The sequence below is a fragment of the Sminthopsis crassicaudata genome, chromosome 4 (genome assembly GCF_048593235.1).
Source record: "Sminthopsis crassicaudata isolate SCR6 chromosome 4, ASM4859323v1, whole genome shotgun sequence".
NCBI lineage: Eukaryota > Metazoa > Chordata > Mammalia > Dasyuromorphia > Dasyuridae > Sminthopsis > Sminthopsis crassicaudata.
The window spans coordinates 354137704-354156271 of NC_133620.1; the positions used below are offsets into that span (position 1 = coordinate 354137704).

The 18568-nt window shown below is 37.1% G+C and overlaps 1 protein-coding gene across 3 annotated transcripts; it reads left to right on the forward strand.

Moving 5' to 3' along the window:
• The first annotated feature begins 5799 nt into the window (after nucleotides 1-5799).
• On the forward strand, nucleotides 5800-18413 carry IFI35 (interferon induced protein 35). Of its 3 annotated transcripts, none has more exons than XM_074261634.1 (8): nucleotides 5800-5998; nucleotides 7444-7524; nucleotides 7741-7833; nucleotides 17165-17312; nucleotides 17387-17493; nucleotides 17570-17756; nucleotides 17857-17963; nucleotides 18109-18413. In XM_074261634.1, the coding sequence occupies exons 1-8, from the start codon at nucleotides 5978-5980 to the stop codon at nucleotides 18298-18300; spliced, it is 936 nt and encodes a 311-aa protein (XP_074117735.1). In that variant the 5' UTR covers nucleotides 5800-5977; the 3' UTR covers nucleotides 18301-18413. The 3 variants fall into 3 exon arrangements, with proteins under 3 accessions (XP_074117735.1, XP_074117736.1, XP_074117734.1); XM_074261633.1 differs by having other exon boundaries at nucleotides 5911-5998; nucleotides 7384-7524; XM_074261635.1 differs by lacking the exon at nucleotides 7444-7524 and having other exon boundaries at nucleotides 5832-5998.
• The last annotated feature ends 155 nt before the right edge of the window (nucleotides 18414-18568 follow it).

The window sequence follows — 18568 nt, forward strand, 5'->3', positions numbered from 1 at the left end:
TTAGATGAAAATTAGAATTATCTTTCCATGTAATTAGAAAAAATAAGATACTATTTGGGAAAAAAAAAATGAGCAAGATGCTTTCAAAAAAACTGGAAGGACTTGATACATAGTGAAGTGAGCAGAACCAGAACATTTGTTTTCTTTTGCAAAATATTTAATGATTAGATATAATGACTATATATAATTCAAATTTCCTTCTCAAGAGGAAAGAATTTGACATTCAAAATTTTGAATTATTAACAATTTTTAACAAAGTTTTGCAATGGTGAAGTTAGAAACTATCTTTGCATGTATTTTGAAAAAATAAAAAGCTATTATAAAAACTTTTTTAACATGTCATTGAGCATTTATAACTTTGGAGAAAGCAGTTTCTGTTTAGTGATCAGGTGGTAAGAAGACAGATTGTTGGATTTGAATGAGTTTCCTTACCTGGGAGTTAGTTATTTAGACTAATGAAATAACAAATCCAGGTGAAAGATTTCATCCATCAGCATCATGTGAGTAGGAACAGAGGAGTTAATAATGTTGGTTTTGGCAAGGCATGAGTGATGGGACAAGGGCCACCAGAGGGGGGAGGGATAATGTAGATCTAAACTAGTTCACCAAGGAGAACATAGCTAGAGCAGGGGTGATCACCTTGCAAAAAAACCTAACTTATACAAAGAAAAATTCCTTTTAAAATAACTATTGATAGTATAAAATATTTGGGAATCTTTCTGCCAAGGAAAAATCAGGAACTAATATGAGCAAAACTACAAAACACTTTCCACACAAAGTCAGATCTAAGGAACTGGAAAAATATCAAGTGCTCTAGAATAGGTTGAGCGAATATAATAAACATGACAATACTACCTAAACCGATCTATTTATTTAGTACTATATCAATCAAACTCCCAAAATACTATTATACTGAACTAGAAAAAATATAACAAAATTCATCTGGAAGAACAAAAGGTCAAGAATTTCTAAGGATTTAATGAAGAGAAAATCAAATGAAGGCTGCCTAGCTGTACCTGATCTAAAACTATATTATAAAGGAGTGGTCACCAAAACCATTTGGTATTGGCTAAGAAATAGAGAAGTTGATCAGTGGAATAGGTTAGGTTCACAGGACAAAATAGTCAATAACTATAGCAATCTAGTGTTTGACAAACCCAAAGACTCCAGCTTTTGGGATAAGAATTCACTATTTGATAAAAACTGCTGGGAAAGTTGGAAACTGCGATGGCAGGAACTAGGCATAGAGTCAGCATCTAACACCATATGGCAAGATAAGGTCAAAATGGGTTCATGATCTAGGCATAAAGAATGAGATTATAAACACAGGACTTGTGGAGGAGGAAGGAATTTGTGACCAAAGAAGAACTAGAGATCATTATTGATCACAAAATAGAAATTTTGATTATATCAAGTTAAAAAGTTTTTATACAAACAAAAGTAATGCAGATGATTAGAAGGGAATGAGAAAACATTTTTTACATTCAAAAGTTGTGATAAAGACCTCATTTCTAAAATATATAGAGAATTGACTCAAATTTATAACAGTTCAAGCCATTCTCCAATTGATAAGTGGTCTAAGGATATGAACAGATAATTTTTAGATGAAGAAATTGAAACTTTTCATATGAAAAGTTCCAAATTGCTATTGATCAGAGAAATGCAAATTAAGACAACTCTGAGATACCACTGCACATTCAGATTGGCTAAGATGATAGGAAAAGGTAATGATGAATGTTGGAGGGGATGTGGGAAAACTGGGACACTGAAACATGGCTGGTGGAGTTATGAACAGATCCAACCATTCTGGAGAGCAATTTGGAACTATGCTCAAAAAGTTATCAAACTGTGTATATACCCTTTGATCCAGCAGTGCTACTACTGGGCTTATATCCCAAAGAAATACTAAAGAAGGGAAAGGGACCTGTATGTGCCAAAATGTTTGTGGCAGCCCTTTTTGTAGTGGCTAGAAACTGGAAAATGAATGGATGCCCATCAATTGGAGAATGGTTGGGTAAATTATGGTATATGAATGTTATGGAATATTATTGTTCTGTAAGAAATGACCAGCAGGATGATTTTAGAGAAGCCTGGAGGGACTTACATGAACTGATGCTGAGTGAAATGAGCAGAACCAGGAGATCATTATATAGTTCAACAACGATACTGTATGAGGATGTATTCTGATGAAAATGGATATCTTCAACAAAGAGAGGATCTAATTCAGTTCCAATTGATGAATGGAATCAGCTACACCCAGAGAAGGAACACTGGGAGATGAGTGTAAACTTTTTGTATTTTAGTTTTTCTTCTCAGGTTATTTTTGCCTTCTGAATCCAATTCTTCCTGTGCAACAAGAAATTCGGTTCTGTACACATATATTGTATCTAGGATATACTATTACACATTTAACATGTATGGGATGGGACTGCCTGCCTTCTAGGGGAGGAGGTGGAGGGAAGGAGGGAAAATTCTGAATAGATGTGAATGCAGGGGATAATGTTGTAAAAAATTACCCATGCATATGTACTGTCAAAAAAAAGTTATAATTATAAAATTAATTTTAACAATGTAAAAAAAAAAAAGAAAAGAAAAGAAACGACCAGCAGGATGATTTCAGAAAAGCTTGGAGAGACTTACATGAACTGATGCTAAGTGAAATGAGCAGAACCAGGAGCTCATTATACACGGCAACAAGACTATACACCAATCAATTCTGATAGAAGTGGCTCTCTTCAACATTGAGATGATTCAAACCAGTGCCACTTGTTCAATGATAAAGAGAGCCTTCTACACCAGAGAGAGAACCATGGAACAGCGTGGAGCACAATACAGCATTCTCACTCTGTTTTATTTGCTTGCATTTTGTTTTCTTTCCGTTATTTTTTTCTTCCTTATTGATCTAGATTTTTCTTGTGCAACAAAATAACTATAAAAATGTATACATATATTGGATCTAACATGTATTTCAACATATTTAACATATATTAGACTACCTGCCAGTTAGGGGAGTGGGTGGGGGAAAGGGGAAAATTTGGAAGAAAAGGTTATGCAAGGGTCAATGTTGGAAAACTTGCATGTGCTTTGTAAATTAAAAAATAAAAAATAAATAAGGAAACTAATTCATGCCTACTCACAAGGTTACAAAACAGAAAAAGGAAGCATTTAAGTTGCTGGTAAACAATAGGTTTGGGTTTTTTTTTTTTTTTTTTTTTTTTTTTTTTTTTTTTTTTGCGCAGGAGACCTCTAGATGTTCTTGAAAACTATTTTCAGGATAAGAAAAAGGGCTTGCATCGATATATCAGTAGGAGAACAATGTTTGGTAAAGAGAAGAAACCTGAGTTGTTTGACTGAAGGTTTAAAAGTTGGGGTGTTTTAGGGAATTTCATAGCCTCTTCAGTGGGCTACCTATATACCTGTAATTCAGTTTACATATATGCATTCTGGCTACTGCATATGACAACCAATTTCTTATTAACTTGAGATAATTTCTGCTTCCTGATTTTTTTGTGACCTAACACCACAGTTATTATTTTTCAGTCATGTCCAACTCTTCATGATCCCGTTTGGGGTTTTCTTGGCAAAGATACACATACTGTAGTGGTTTGCTATTTCCTTCTCCAGGTCACTTAACAAATAAAGAAACTGAGGTAAATAGGATGAAGTGATTTACCCAAGGTCACATAGTCAGTGTCTGAATCCAGATTTGAACTCAGGAAAATGTCTTCCTTGTGCTCTATCCACTTGGACGCTTAGCTGCCCCACCATATACACACACACACACACACAAAACAACAAAAATCAAAACATCCCACAGATTAAGACAGATCATTGTAAAATGAAGAATATTTAAAATGTCTCATGCTTTTTCATGAAATTCTTTCTATTCCCTTCTGGATCAATAAGACAGTAAAGCAGAGATAGATATTGGGAGCTAGTGGAGGGCAGCTAGGTGGCGCAGTGGATAGAACACCAAGCCCTGAACTTAGGAGGACCCGAGTTCAAATTTGATCTCAGACACTTAGCACTTCCTAGCTGTGTGACTCTGGCTGGGCAAGTCACTTAACCCCAGCCTCAGGGGAAAAAAAAAAAATAGAAAGGGAGCTAGTGGAGCTTGAGGTCAATTGCCTTGTTCTAACTTGACACTGGGGTTGCTCTCAGACCCTTATGAGTGATTAGCTTAAAACAAAAAAACACCTTCATTTTGGAAAAAATTTTTGCTGAAAGCTCGACCTGGCAATGCTTTTATCTGTAGAAGCTTCTTGCCACTCTCATCCCTTCTGAATTTTTTTGGGGAGAGGGAATTGGAGTTAAATGACTTATCCGGGGTCCCAGACTTTGGAAGTGTTAAATGTCTGAGGTCACATTTGAATTCAGGTTCTCCTGATTCCAGGGTCAGTATTCTATCTATTGTACCACATAGCTACTTCCTCCTTTTTAATTTCTTAACCTGTTTTCCTCTGATGATGACTTTGTATATATACATGTCATACACACACACACACATATAGGTAGTGTTTATGAACATGTAACTATATGCACATGTACATGTATATACATGTATATATAAAGTATTGTAGTCTTGCACATTTATATGCATATTTGTGTCTTATGTTATATTTATTTATATATTGTGTGTGTGTATTTTTAAATTCCAGACCCAGCCTCCTTTCATGATTTAGAACAAAACCTTTGAAGTACAACTTCTATTAACAGTCCTACTTTTGTATTTATTGGACTGAAGGGGGCAAGCAGGGGACAGAGTTTAAAAAGTAATAATGCTCAATATTCATCACTTTAATTTGTGGAAAGCATACCCAAGAAAGGAAATCTGGGTCTCAGTTTTTGTTCTCTTGATCAATTAAATCAGTCAATGGCATTTTTAATCTTCTTTATGTCCTCCATGGCTTCTTTGAATTGCTGTCACCCCCCACACACTCTCACATTTCTTAATTTCTGTCCTATGTTCCTTTATTAACTGCCATTTTCTAAATGAATTTTTTAAATAAAAGGAAAGGTTTTTTAAAAGATTATTATAGAGGGCATTATATCCTGCTAAAGGGAAAAGATTATTATAAATAATTTACATATAATATATATTTATATAGGGCTAATATATAAAATATATGACATTTAATATAAATTATAATATATAAATATATATTACTAAAAGGCTATTATATCAACATTAGCTATTTTTATTATTGTTTATACATAGTCCAGTAGTCAACATACCTCTGGGCTAAGTGCTTGAAACAGAAAAGTAAAAGATAGTCCCTGCTTTTAGAGTGCTCATATTCTAATAGAGGAGACAGCATGCAAACAACTGCATTAAAATTATACATATGCAAGATAAATTGGGAATAATCAATTGAGGGAAGCCACCAGATTTAAGAGGGTTCTTGTCTCCCTCATTAGAATGTAAATTTCAAACAGACTGCTTTTGCCATTCTTTATGTCCCCTGCACTTAGCACAGTACACAGTAAGCACTTAGTAAATGCTTGTTGACGGACTACTTAATAGTCACTGCTTGCTTCTTGTGGGATTGAATGGAAGCCTGAGATCAGATGAAGAGATTAACGTTCCCGTAGGTGAGGTTTCTCTGGAGGCGGGTCTCATCTGTGTATCTCAGAGTTGGAGATGAGGATTCAGTTCCAGCTTCCAGCTGGCTGGGGGTAGTGAAGGTAGGCACTTGTTACTGCTGGGCAGGGATGTATCTAGGCTCGCTCTGGGGATAGGGAAATCAGGGAGGCGTGGTCACTGAGGGGTGGGTATTTACAAGAAATGAAAGTGGAAGTACTTTAACTGGGGAGAGTTGGAGATCCTCCAGCTTGTGTATCTGAAGAGACCTGAGACCCGGGGGATCAATCCTCGATAGCTCACCCCTTTTTCCCTTCCCCTCCTCAAATCCTCACCTCCAGGTGGCACCCTGAGCCTTCGTGTTACCTACCCCTAAGGAGACAGGAGAAGAACCTCATGGATCAGACAGATAATAAGGTAAGTGGCCTTCAGAATGACAGCCTTCCCGGCTGATGGGTTTACAGATGGAGGGAGTAGAAAAGGGTCTGCTGTGGCTGGGAGCAGAAATCAGGTTGCTTATTCAATACCTCTTTGGCTTCCTTGCAAAAGAGAGGAGAAACAGACTGAGCCCTTACCCCACATGAAACCAACCCCACATTGTCTCAAATAATGCTCCTATTCATAGAGTCTGAAGGTGTCTGCCTTACCCTCACTTTCTGAAGAGAAACATTAATCCCCGGGCTCCTCAAAAAATCTAGTGACAAAGATAAACATCAATCTTCATTCTCAATTCAGTACAATCTGTCTGCATATCGATCTATCCTTCTTTCTCAGGTGTTCTTTCCTAAAACTAGTTGCTTTTAATTTTTTTTTTTTTCAATTAACAATCATTTCTTTCTCTCCTTCCCCATTCCCCATCAAATAATGTTAGAGAAAAACTAAACCCTTATAATCAATATGCGTAATCAGGCAAAATAAATGCCCATACTGTCTACATCTAAAGATTTATGTTCTCTTCTGTATAATGAGTCCAACCCTTTCTGTCAGGAAATAGCATTTTTCATCATCAGACTTCTAAAATTGTGCTTGGTCATTGCATTGATCAGACTTAAGTCTTTTAAAGTTTTTTATCTTCTTTATTATATTGTTATTATCTAATTTATTCTCCTGGTTCTGTTCACCTCCCCGTGCATCAGTTCATAGCACGGGTTCCCAGGTTTTTCTGAAACAGCCCCAATATCACTTCTATTCAATAGGGTACCATAATTTGTTCAGCCACTCCCTAATCAATGGGCATCTGTTTAGTTTTCACTTTTTAGTCACTTTAGAAAAAGCTATTATAAATCTTTCACACATATAAGACTTCTCCTTCTTTTCTTCATTTCCCTTGGTCATAGAACAGGTAGTGGTATTTCTGGGTCAAAAGACATGAACTATAGAACTCTTTGCACAAAGTTCCAATTTGATTGCCAAAATAGTTGGAATTCAACTAACATCTTTTCCACTTTATACTTAGGTAGCAGGCAAGTCATTAAACATTTTTGATCCTCATTTTCCTCATTTATAAAATGAAGTGGTGATAATTAGATCATAGGTTCATGGATTGAATGCTAAAAGGGACCTTATGAGTCCATCTAGTCCAATCCCTTCATTTTATAGAGGAGGAAACTAAGTGACCTACTTAGCCTTACAGGCAGGATTTGAATCCAAGGTCCTCCAAAATCCACATCCAATCATCTGCCTTTAAGATCCCTTTTACCTCTGTCTATGATGCTCTGTATATAAATCTTGCCACAGCATGAAACCATCAGAGTCCACATTTCTTCAGGGACCATGTTTTATATAGTGCCCAAATCCTACAGAGCCTCTGATGTGGTGATGGGGGAATGGGAGGAACTCAACAGGGTTTGTTAATTGACAAGGATCAACTGACCCATGAGGATGCTTTGGGAGAAGACACACACAGACCTCAGGATGATGCATGGTGGAGATTGAAGCTTCAGGTGAGTCCCATGGGGGTCAGCCAGGGTCCTCTCCAGGAAGGAGAGAGACTGGATTGTATTCCAGGTAAGACCTTTCAGAATGGGGAACCTTAAAAGAAAAAAAAAGAAAAAAAAAACAGAATGGGGAACCTTTTCCTTGGGTAGGTACATTTTTTTGAAAGACAAGCAATTAATTCATCATCACCTGTCTCTCCCTGCCTTCCCCTTCTTGAGCAGGAGCTCTGCTGTCTGAAAGAAGAACAGAAGAGGTTGAAATTGAGAAAGGAGGAATTACAGCAACTCCGGAAAGGAGTCTTCCAAAAGGAGGAGGTAAATGACAAGCAGACAGGTGGGGGTTGGAGACTGAAGGGAACTTTGTTTCTTCTTTTCCCTCACGTCCAGTAAGGTTCCCAATCCTGTCAGGTCTATATCTGAAAATCTCTCTCACTTACTAGAAGGTGGTCTATTCTGGTCATACCACATCTCAAACTGTATTATAAAGCTTTATTTCATAGAACTCTCCTTCGCCTTCTCTGTGTCTCTCCAAACTGAACTACTCATTAATCTTCTGTATGAGAGGTCCATTTTTAATATTTAATTTTAATGTTTCACATTTATTTTCATATTTAACATCAATAATTAATCTTTAATAAAAATTTAAAATCTAACTATTTTCAGCATAATTGGTTTTCTTTATAGTGCTATGTATTTTATTTTATGCATTTAAGAACATTATTCTGAAAAGCCCCCTCACCTCAGAAGGGGTCCCTAGGCTTTATCAGACCACCAAGGTGTCCATGACACCAAAAGGTTCAGAATCTACTCTTTCCCTTCACACAAGCCATCTATAGAATGATCTACTTCATATTCTAGCTTATCAAAAACTCTCTTCCTTCAAGGTTCAGATCAAATGTCGTGCTCAGCTCTCCTTCCTGTTCCCATCTCTCTTTGATCTCTTCTGTATATGTTTTTCCTAAATTTTATGCTAAAATTTTGTATATTTGTATTTATGTTTCATATCTAGAATCTAAAATCCTTGAAGGCAAGAACTATGTGGTTTATGGTTCAATCTTTGTATCTCCCAAGATGCCTTACAATAAGTAGGCATTAACAGCCTGAATTTTAATTAGTGAATTATTCACTTAACTTAGGTAATCAAAGTGGATATCTTTTATTTTTTTCACTTACTACACTTCCTATATCCCAATTTATCCCTCCTTTCAGAAAACCATCTTTTATAACTTTTTTTTTGGGGGGAAGGAGTGTTATATGATTTGCTCAGGGTCACACAGCTAAGAAGTGTTAAATGTTTGTAGTTAGATTTGAACTCAGGTCTATCCACTGTGCCATCTAGCTGCCCCATATAATAAATTATTTTTAGAAAAAAAGAAAAATTTAGCAAAACTCACCAGTACCTCAAAAAAATCTGTCATTATGTGCAATGTTCTATACCCCTGTATCTCTGCACTCTGCAAATGAATATTTCTTCTCATATTTCCCCTTTGTGGCCAGGAATTCTTAAGAATTTTTTTCATTTAGTTTTATTTTTATAAATACATTTTTATTGATGTCGTTTGTTTTTTACATTGTTTAACTTTCTCCTGGTATCCTTTCTTCTCCTACTCCCAGAAAGCCATTCTATCTAATAAAGAATATTTAAAAATTTTTTTTAAACATTTTTATTTAAAGTTTTGAGTTCCAAATTCTATCCTCCCTTCTCTTCCTCCCTGAGACAGTAAGCAATCAGATATAAGTTATACATGTATAATTATGTATAACACTTCCATATTAGTTATTTTATGCAAGAACATGTGAATAAAGGAAAAAAATAAAAGAAAGTGAAAAATAGCATGCTTCAGTCTGTATTCAATCAATATCAGTTTTTTCTCTGGAGGCAGATATTATGCTTCATGATTAATCTTTTGGGATTACCTTGGATCACTATTGCTTAGACTAGCTAAATCATTTACAATTCTTCATCAAACAATATTGTTGTTGTTGGGTACAACAGAAACCAGTTCTGTTCATTTCACTATTCATCAATTCATGTAAATCTTTCTAGATTTTTCTAATATCATCCTACTTATCATTTCTTATAGCACATTAATATTCCATTACAACCATATACACAGCTTGTTGAACCATTCCCTAATAGAATCCCTTTGATGCATCTCTTTGGGCATCCCTTTGATGTCCAATTCTTCACCAGCAAGAAAAGAGCTTCTAGAAATATTTTTGTACAAATAGCTGCTTTCCTTATTTTTATGGACATCCTCAGAATAGAGATCTGGAGTAGTATTGCTGGATTAAAGAATAACCCAATCTTATAGCCCTTTGGGCATATTCCCAATAACTGTCCAAAAGAGTTTGTTCAGTTCACAACTCTATGGTATATTAATGTTCTAGTTTTCCCATATTTCTTCCAACATCCAACATTTTCCTTTTTTTGTCATATTAGCCATTTTGATAGGTGTGAGGTGATACCTCAGAGTTATTTTAATATGTATTTCTCTATTCAATAGTGATTTAGAATATTTCTCCATATGACTATAGTTTTGATTTCTTTGTTTTAAAAATGGGTTGTTCATCTCCTTTGACCATTTATCATTTGAGGAATGAGTTATATTTTTATAAATTTTATTCTCTTTTCTATATATTTGAGAAATGAGGCCTTTATCTTGCTTCAAAAATTTTCCCTCTAGTTTTCTGCTTTTCTTATAATTTTATTTGCATTGGTTTTGATTATTTAAAACCTTCTAAATTTTATATAATTAAAATTATCTATTTTATATTATATAATGTTCTGTATATCTTCTTTGATCCCAAATTCTTCCCTTATTCATAAATCTGACAGATAAACTTCCATGCTCTTTTAATTTGCTTATGGTATCACCCTTTGTGTCTAGATCATGTACACATTTTAACCTTATTTTGGTATATTGTGTGAAATGTTGCTCTTTGCCTGGTTTCTGCCATACTATTTTCTGGTTTTCCTAGCAGTTTATGTCAAATAATGAGTTTTTCTTCCAAAAGCTTGGATCGTTGGGTTTGTCATATACTAGATTACTATGATCATTTACTATGATGTAATGTGTACCTAATCTATTCCACTGATCCACCACTCTTTTTTTTTTTTTTAGCCAGTGTCAGATTTTTTTTGATAATTACCACTTTATAATATATGATAAATACCACTTTTGCAATCTTCTGGTATGACTAGACCACCTTCTTTCACATTTTATTTTTCATTGATTCCTTGAGGTTTGTTCTTACAAATGAATCTTCTTACGATTTTTTTCTAGTTTAAAAAATAGTTTTTTGGGGCAGCTAGGTGGTGTAGTGGATAGAGCACCAGCCTTGAATTCAGGAGGACCCAAGTTCAAATCTGGTCTCAGACACTTAACACTTCCTAGCTGTGTGACTCTGGGCAAGTCACTTAACCCCAGCCTCAGGGTGGGGGAAATCGTTTTTTGATAGTTTGATTTGTTACTGAATAAACAAATTAACACATTAAATTAATTAACAAACAATTAATTTGGTTGAACCCATGAGCAATTAATATTTTCCAGTTGTTTAGATATGAATTTATTTGTGTGAAGTGTTGGATAATTGTGTGTATATAGTTCTCCATTTGTCTTGGCAGATAGACTCCAAAGTATTTTATATTGTCTACAGATATTTTAAATGAAATTTCTCTTTCTATCTCTTGTTGCTGGACTTTGTTGGTAATATGTAGAAAGACTGATGATTTATATGGATTTATTTTACATCCTTAAACTTGGTAAAAGTTATTCATAATTTCATGTAGTTTTTAGTTGATTCTCTAGGATTTTTAAAGCATAACATCATATCATCTACAAAAAGTGATAATTTTATTTCCTCATTCCTTGTTCTAGTTCCTTTAATTTCGTTTTTCTTCTCTTATTGCCTTAATTAGCATTTCTAGTACAATATTAAATAATGGAGATGAAAATTGGCATCCTTACTTCATCTCTAATTGTATTGGGAAGGCTTTTAGCTTATCCCCAATACAGATAATGCTTGCTGATGATTTTAGATAAATATTACTTATTTTAAGAAAAATTTCTTTATTCCTATGACCTCTGATATTTTTTATAGGAATGGATGCTATATTTTGTCAAAACCTTTTTCTGCATTTATTAAAATAATCATATTTCTATTGGGTTTGCTATTGATATGGTCAGTTGTACTAATAGTTTTCCTAATATTGAACCATCCCTGTATTTCTGGTATAAACCCCACCTGGTCATAGTGTATAATCCTAGTGATATATTGCTGCAATCTCTTTGCTAGTATTTTATTTAAAAATTTTGTATCACTATTTTGATCTATAATTTTCTTTCTCTGTTTTAGCTCTTCCTGGTTTGAGGGCATCATATTTGTGTCATTCTCTGCTTATTTTTTCAAATAGTTTAAATAGTCTTGAAATTCATTGTTCTTTAAATGTTTGGTATAATTCATTTGTGAATCTAGTTGTTCTTGGGGAATTTTTCTTAGGAAGTTTATTGATGGCTAGTTCAGTTTCTTTTTCTAAGATTAGGTTATTTAAATATTTTATTTTTTCTTCTGTTACTCTTGGCAATTAATATTTTTTGTATTAATACGTGAATATTCATTCATTTTATTTAAATATCATATTTATTGGCATATGATTGGCAAAGTAGATCCTGACAATTGTTCTAATTTCCTCTTCATTAGTGGTGAGTTCCCCACTTTCATTTTTGATACTAAATAGTATCAAAGTTTTCTCTTTTCTTTTAAAAAACCTAATTAGCCAATGGTTTATCTATTTCATTGTTTTCCCCCCATAAAAACAGATTTTAGTTTTACTATCCATACTCCTAATTGCTGTTATAATACTAAAGTAAGAGTTACAAATAAATCTTGCCATATAGAAATATAAACAGTTTAATATTTTTTGGTGATTAAAAAAAAACCAACTTAATTTTCTTACCTTTTAATGTTTCCCTTGAATCTTGTATTTGAAGGATAGATTCTCTTTTCAACTCTAATCTTTTAATTAGAAATATTTGAAAGTACTCTATTTTGTTACATATCCATTTTTTCCTCCTGAAAAACTATATTCAGTTTTGCTGGATAGGTGATTTTTCATTGTAAGCTTAATTCCTTTGCCTTCTGGTAAATCATATTCCAAACTCTCTGATTCTTTAATGTGGAAGCTGCCAAATTTTGTGTAATTCTGGCTCTAGTTCTATGATATTTAAATTGTTTATTTGGCTATGCGCAATATTTCTCCTTGATCTGTGAGCTCTGGAATTTTGTTATGATGTTCCTGGGAGTTTTCATTTGGGGATTTCTTTCAGTTGTTGAACAGTGTATTCTTTTAATTTCTATTTTACCCTCTGGTTCTGATGCATCAGGGCAGTTTTTCTTGATAATTTCTTGAAAAATATTGCTCAGCCTTTTTTCCCCCTTAGTCGTGCTTTCAGATAATCCAATAATTCTTATATTCTCTTTCCTGCATCTGTTTTCTAAATCAATTGTTTTTCCAATCAGAAATTTCATATTTTCTTCTTTTTTTTTTTTTTTTTTACTTTTTTGATTTTGTTTTATATCTTGATGTATCATTGAGGTCATTAGTTTTCACTTGTTCAATTCTAACTTTTAAGGAATTATTTTCTTCAGTGAAATTTGTACTTTCTTTCCCAACTGGCCAATTCTATTTTTTAGGAAATCATTTTCATCAGGAAATTTTTGCGTCTTTTCCCATTTTATTGTTTTTTTTTCCCCATGCTTCTATTATTCTACTATTTTTCTTCTTCCAAATTTTACCTCTATTTCTCTAATTTCCTTTTTTAACTCATTTTTTAAGCTCTTCCAGGAATTCTTTTCGGGCCTTCGATCAAATTAAATGGTGCTTTGAGGCTTCACATGTAGCCCTTTTGACACTATTGTCCTCTTCTAAGTTTATGCCTTGATCCTCCCTGCAACCATACTAACTTTCTGTGGTCCAGCTCTTTTGTTTGTTTTGGTTTTTGCCTGTCCCTCCTGCCTTTTTTGTGGCTTGTTGTTTTTATGTGAGAGTTGGGCTCTGGTTCCACACTGTCCCTAGATTTTTGTGCCGGGGTTCTGGGTCTCACTACCAGCTTTCACTGGGCTTCAGGGCTTAGCTTCTAGCTTCCTCTGGAGGACAGACTTCCCTCCTGGCTTGTACTGGGGCTGGGACCTCCCTGTTAGCCTCCCCTGATTGTGGGGTTTAGCTGTTGGCCTGCCCTAGGATGGGGCCTTGCTGCTGGGTTGCTATGGTAACAGAGTCTTTCCAGAAGTTAGCCCAGAAGGAAGCTTCGTGTTGCTGGTCTGCCCGGGCCTGGGGCCCTGCTTTTGGATTACTATGGAAACAGGATCCCTCTGGTGGTAGGCTTCAGATAAGCAACGGGGTCTATGGACCTTGCTGGTGGCTTGTGCTGGGGATGGGATCTTACAGTGCTCAGGCTGCTCACTTGCCTCAGGGTCTGCTGATTTGCAGGACAGCCTGCTGATGGACTTCCTTCTCTCAGTGAAACACATCTTTCCTGATGGGCTTGCAGATTGCTTCTCTGATCCTAGACCAATTCTGAAGTGATTTTCTAGTTATTTGGAGGGGGATTTGGGAGGGCTTAAGAGGGTTCCTTCCTCCACCATTTTGGCACCAGAAGACAAAGAACATATATATATATATGTATATATGTATGTATATATATATTTTAAGAGAAAGATAGAAAAACCAATCAAAACTAATTAAGATATGTATTTTTAAAACGGAAAATGTAGGTAATATTCCATTTATATGGACTTCCTACCACTGCAAAAGAGTGGAGTGGGGGATATCTTCTCATATTTCTTCTTTGGGAGCTATGTTTGTTTTATGAAATTCTGTGGTGCTCACTTTCGGTTGTTCTTGGTGATGGTTCTCATTTACATTGTTGTTGTCATCATATTTATTGTTTTCTTAGCTTGGTTTACTTCAATCTGCATCAGTTCATGTAAGTCTTTCAAGGTTCTTTGTATTCATCTCATCTCTCTTTTAAAAAATAGACTGATGATCCATTATACTTATGCATCATAATTTATTTAATAATCATTTCCTATTTAGTGAGCATCCACTTTGTTTCCAATTCTTTGTTTACCACAAAAGGTGCTGCTATAAATATTTTGGGACTTCCTTAGGGGAATGCATTTGTCTAGAATGACAATCTCTGAATTAATATGGAATTCTGAATGGTATTTTATTATAGAACTCTGAATTAGTATTTTAGCTACCTCCTTTGCATAATTTCAAATTGATTTCCAGAATGCTTATCCTACTGCAGAACTCCACCAACACTTCTCTCTTTCAAGCATGCCTGTCTTTCTACAACCCTTCCATTGTTGACTATCCATCTTTTGTTTTCTTTGACAATTTATTGGGTGGGAAGTGAGAGCTCTTTCATACCCCAGGATTCCACAGATCATGCCTCTGGTTTGTTGTAGAGTCCAGGAATTCATTGAACAGCTGTGTGGCTTTCTTTGGGACTTTAATATTTTCTTTGTATACCTCCATGGATCATCTTGCATACCTGGAGTACTCCACTTTGGAGGCAACTGCTACAGAATAGAAATAGGAGAATGCCATTTCCCAGTTTAAAAAAATGGTCAGGGGATATGAACAGTCCTCAGAAAAAAACAAGTTTGGAAACTGTTAGCCCTACAAAAGAATGTTCCAAATAATTTATAATAAGAGAAAAAGAAGTCATAACAAGCTTGAAATTTCACCTCGTACCCCCAAAATGCAAGTTAAAAATATGACAGAAGATGGGAAGTCAACATTAGAGGGGTTACAGAAAAACAGGCACATTCATGCATTATTGCTGGAGTTGTAAATTGTGTATATGTTTTGTTTTCAGTCTTGTCTGACTCTTCTTTTTGAATTTTCTTGGCAAAGATACTCTGAGTAGTTTTGCTGTTTCCTTCTCCAGCCCATTTTATAGGGGAGGAAACTGAGGCAAACAGGTTTAAGTGACTGTGACTGATTTATCATTATTTAAATTATTTGGAAAATAAGAAAAAAATTTTTAAATCTGAGTATTTTGTATCATGTACTTCTTCCCTCTCCCTTAGCAGTCTGGTAAATCCTATTGGGCCTCTTCTTCTTCTTCTTCTTCTTTTTTTTTATTAAAGCTTTTTATTTTCAAAACATATTCATGGATAATTTTTCAACATTGACCCTTACAAAACCTTGTGTTCCAAATTTTCCCTTTGCCCAACCCCTCCCCAGATGGCAAGTAATCCAATATATGTTAAACATGTTAAAATATATGTTAAATCCAATATATATGTATATATACATATTTATACAATAATCTTGCTGCACAAGAAAAAAGGAAAAAAAAACAAAGAAAACAAAATGCTAGCAAAAACAACAGAGTGAGAATGCTATGTTGTAATCCACACTCAGTCCCCACAGTCCTCTCTTTGGGTGTAGATGGCTCTCTTTGCCACAAGATCATTGGAACTGGTCTGAATCATCTAGTTGGAAAAAGTCACATTTGTCAGAATTGATCATTGTATAATCTTTTTGTTCCCATGTACAATGGAGTTGTTCCAAATCACTATTGATCAGAGAAATGCAAATTAAGATAACTCTGAGATACACTACACATCTCTCCGATTGGCTAAGATGACAGAAAAAGATAACAACTAATGTTGGAGGGGATGTGGGAAAACTGGGACACTGATACATTGTTGATGGAACTGAATGGATCCAACCAATCTGGAGAGCAATCTGGAACTATGCTCCGAGAGTTATCAAACTGTGCATCCCCTTTGATCCAGCAGTGTTGCTACTAGGCTTAAATCCCAAAGAGATCTTAAAGGAGGGAAAGGCACCTGTATGTGCCAAAATGTTTGTGGCAGCCCTCTTTGTAATGGCCAGAAACTGGAAACTGAGTAGAAGCCCATCAACTGGAGAATGAATAAGTTATGGTATGTGAATGTTATGTAATAATATTGTTCTGTAAGAAATGACCAGCAGGATGATTTCAGAAAGGCCTGGAGACACTTCATGAACAGATGCTGAGTGAAATGAGCAGGACCAGGAGATCGTTGTATATTTCAACAACAATACTGTATGATGATCAATTCTGATGGACTTGGCCCTCTCCAACAATGAAATGAAACAAATTAGTTCCACTTATTCATTGATGAAGAGAGCCATCTACACCCAGAGAGGGAACTTTGGGAACAGAGTGTGGACCACAACATAGCATTCTCACTCTTTTTCTTGTTGTTTGCTTGCATTTCGTTTTGCTTCATTTTTTCTCTCGGTGGCAAGAAATAGTGGATATATATTGCATATATTGGATTTCTATCATGTTTAATATATATTGGACTACTTGCCATCTAGCGGATGGCGTGGGGGAAGGGAGGGGGAAATTGGAACACAAGGTTTTGGCTAATGTTGAAGAATTGCCCACTCGTGTGTTTTGAAAACTAAAAGGCTTTATTAAAAAATAGAAAAAAAAAGGGGGACTATTTGAATTGATGAGATCCATTTGAAGCCCCAGAGGGATCTCGAAGAAGGGGGGTCTCAGCTGAATGGGATGTCCCCACCTGCCGAGTGTGAGCTGACTCCCTTTGATCGGTACCTTCTCCCCATCTTCAGGTCCCCTTCCCAGTGCCTCAGGCGGTCCTGGTGTTCCGAGGACGCAAAAAGGAGAACAAGGAAGTGCCCGACGTCCTGATTTCCCACCTGCGGATCCATTACCCGCTGCCTGGGAGCTCAGCCTTGGTCAGCTTCGAGGACGCCGGAGGTAGCAGAGGAACGCGGGAGAAGGGCTGGGCGGGTGAGGGGAGCCCAGGCTGACCCTCCTTGTCCGTCCCCCAGTGGCGACCGGCCTGCTGCGGCAGCGGGAGCACAGCATCCTCCTGGAGAAGTGCCGGCTCCCCGTCCGCCTCCAGCCCGTAGAGCTGCCCGTCCCCACGGCCATCAAGGTTCTAAGGGCTCGGGTGGGCGGGATCTCGGTCGCGGCGGGAACGGCGGTGCCATTCTCCACCGTCCCCTCCCCAGGTTCTGACCTGGCTGTGCAGGCGGAAGATCCTCGTCCTGGGGCTGCCCCCAGCGCTCCAGCTGGGTGAAGAGCAGCTGCTGGACAAGCTGGAGCTCTTCTTCAGCAAGCCCTCCAACGGCGGGGGGGAGGTGCAGACGCGGGAGCTGCTGCCCGGGGCGGCCGTTCTGAGCTTTGCCGATGACCGAGGTGACCGGGATCGTCGGGGCTTGCGGAGTAACCCAGGGAGACGGGGGTCGCGGGCATCTCGGGGCTAAGGAGCCTTCTTCCCTTTGTTTCTCCTCGCCAGTGGCTCAGCGCCTGACTAGCATATGCCACTTCTTTGTGCCGCTGGGCCCTCACTCGGTTCCCTTAAGAGTCTTTCCTTATGTCAATGGGAAGATCCAGGAGATAGAGGTAAGGGGGAGGAGGGGATGAACAGGAGCATGTCACACCGTTGCAGGGCGGACTAGGCCTCTCCCCTGAGGACCCCTAACCCTGCGTTAGTACTGAGGATCCCAGTCACCCCACCCCACTCTCCATGTCTGCATCCCTCTTCCAGATAAACTGTTGCCCAGCCCCCCACTCAGTGCTGGTGCACAACATCCCAGACATCCTCGATGGCGAAGAACTGCTAGATGTCCTCGAAATCCATTTCCAGAAGCCAAGCCAAGGGGGAGGTGAAGTGGAAGCCTTGGTCTGCGTGGCCCCGGGGACACAGAAGTTGGCTCTTTTCACCCCCGAGTCTGGTTAGCTCCTCCTGGGCCGCTGCTTCTCACAATCCCCATTTTGTACCTCCTTTAAGGGGAAGGGGCCTCATTCCCTCTTCAGCCTTTTGCCCCTTCAGAAATTAAACCTTTATTGGCATCGTTTTCATCCATTTCACTCTAACAAGTAGGGAGGAGAGGGGGAAAGGGAGCCCCAATCTTTTGCCTCTTTGCATCTCTGGAGCTTTGGGCCTGGCAGCCGGAGGGAGGCCTTAATAAATGCTTCTGATGTGTAAGGAGGAGAGAAGGCCAAGA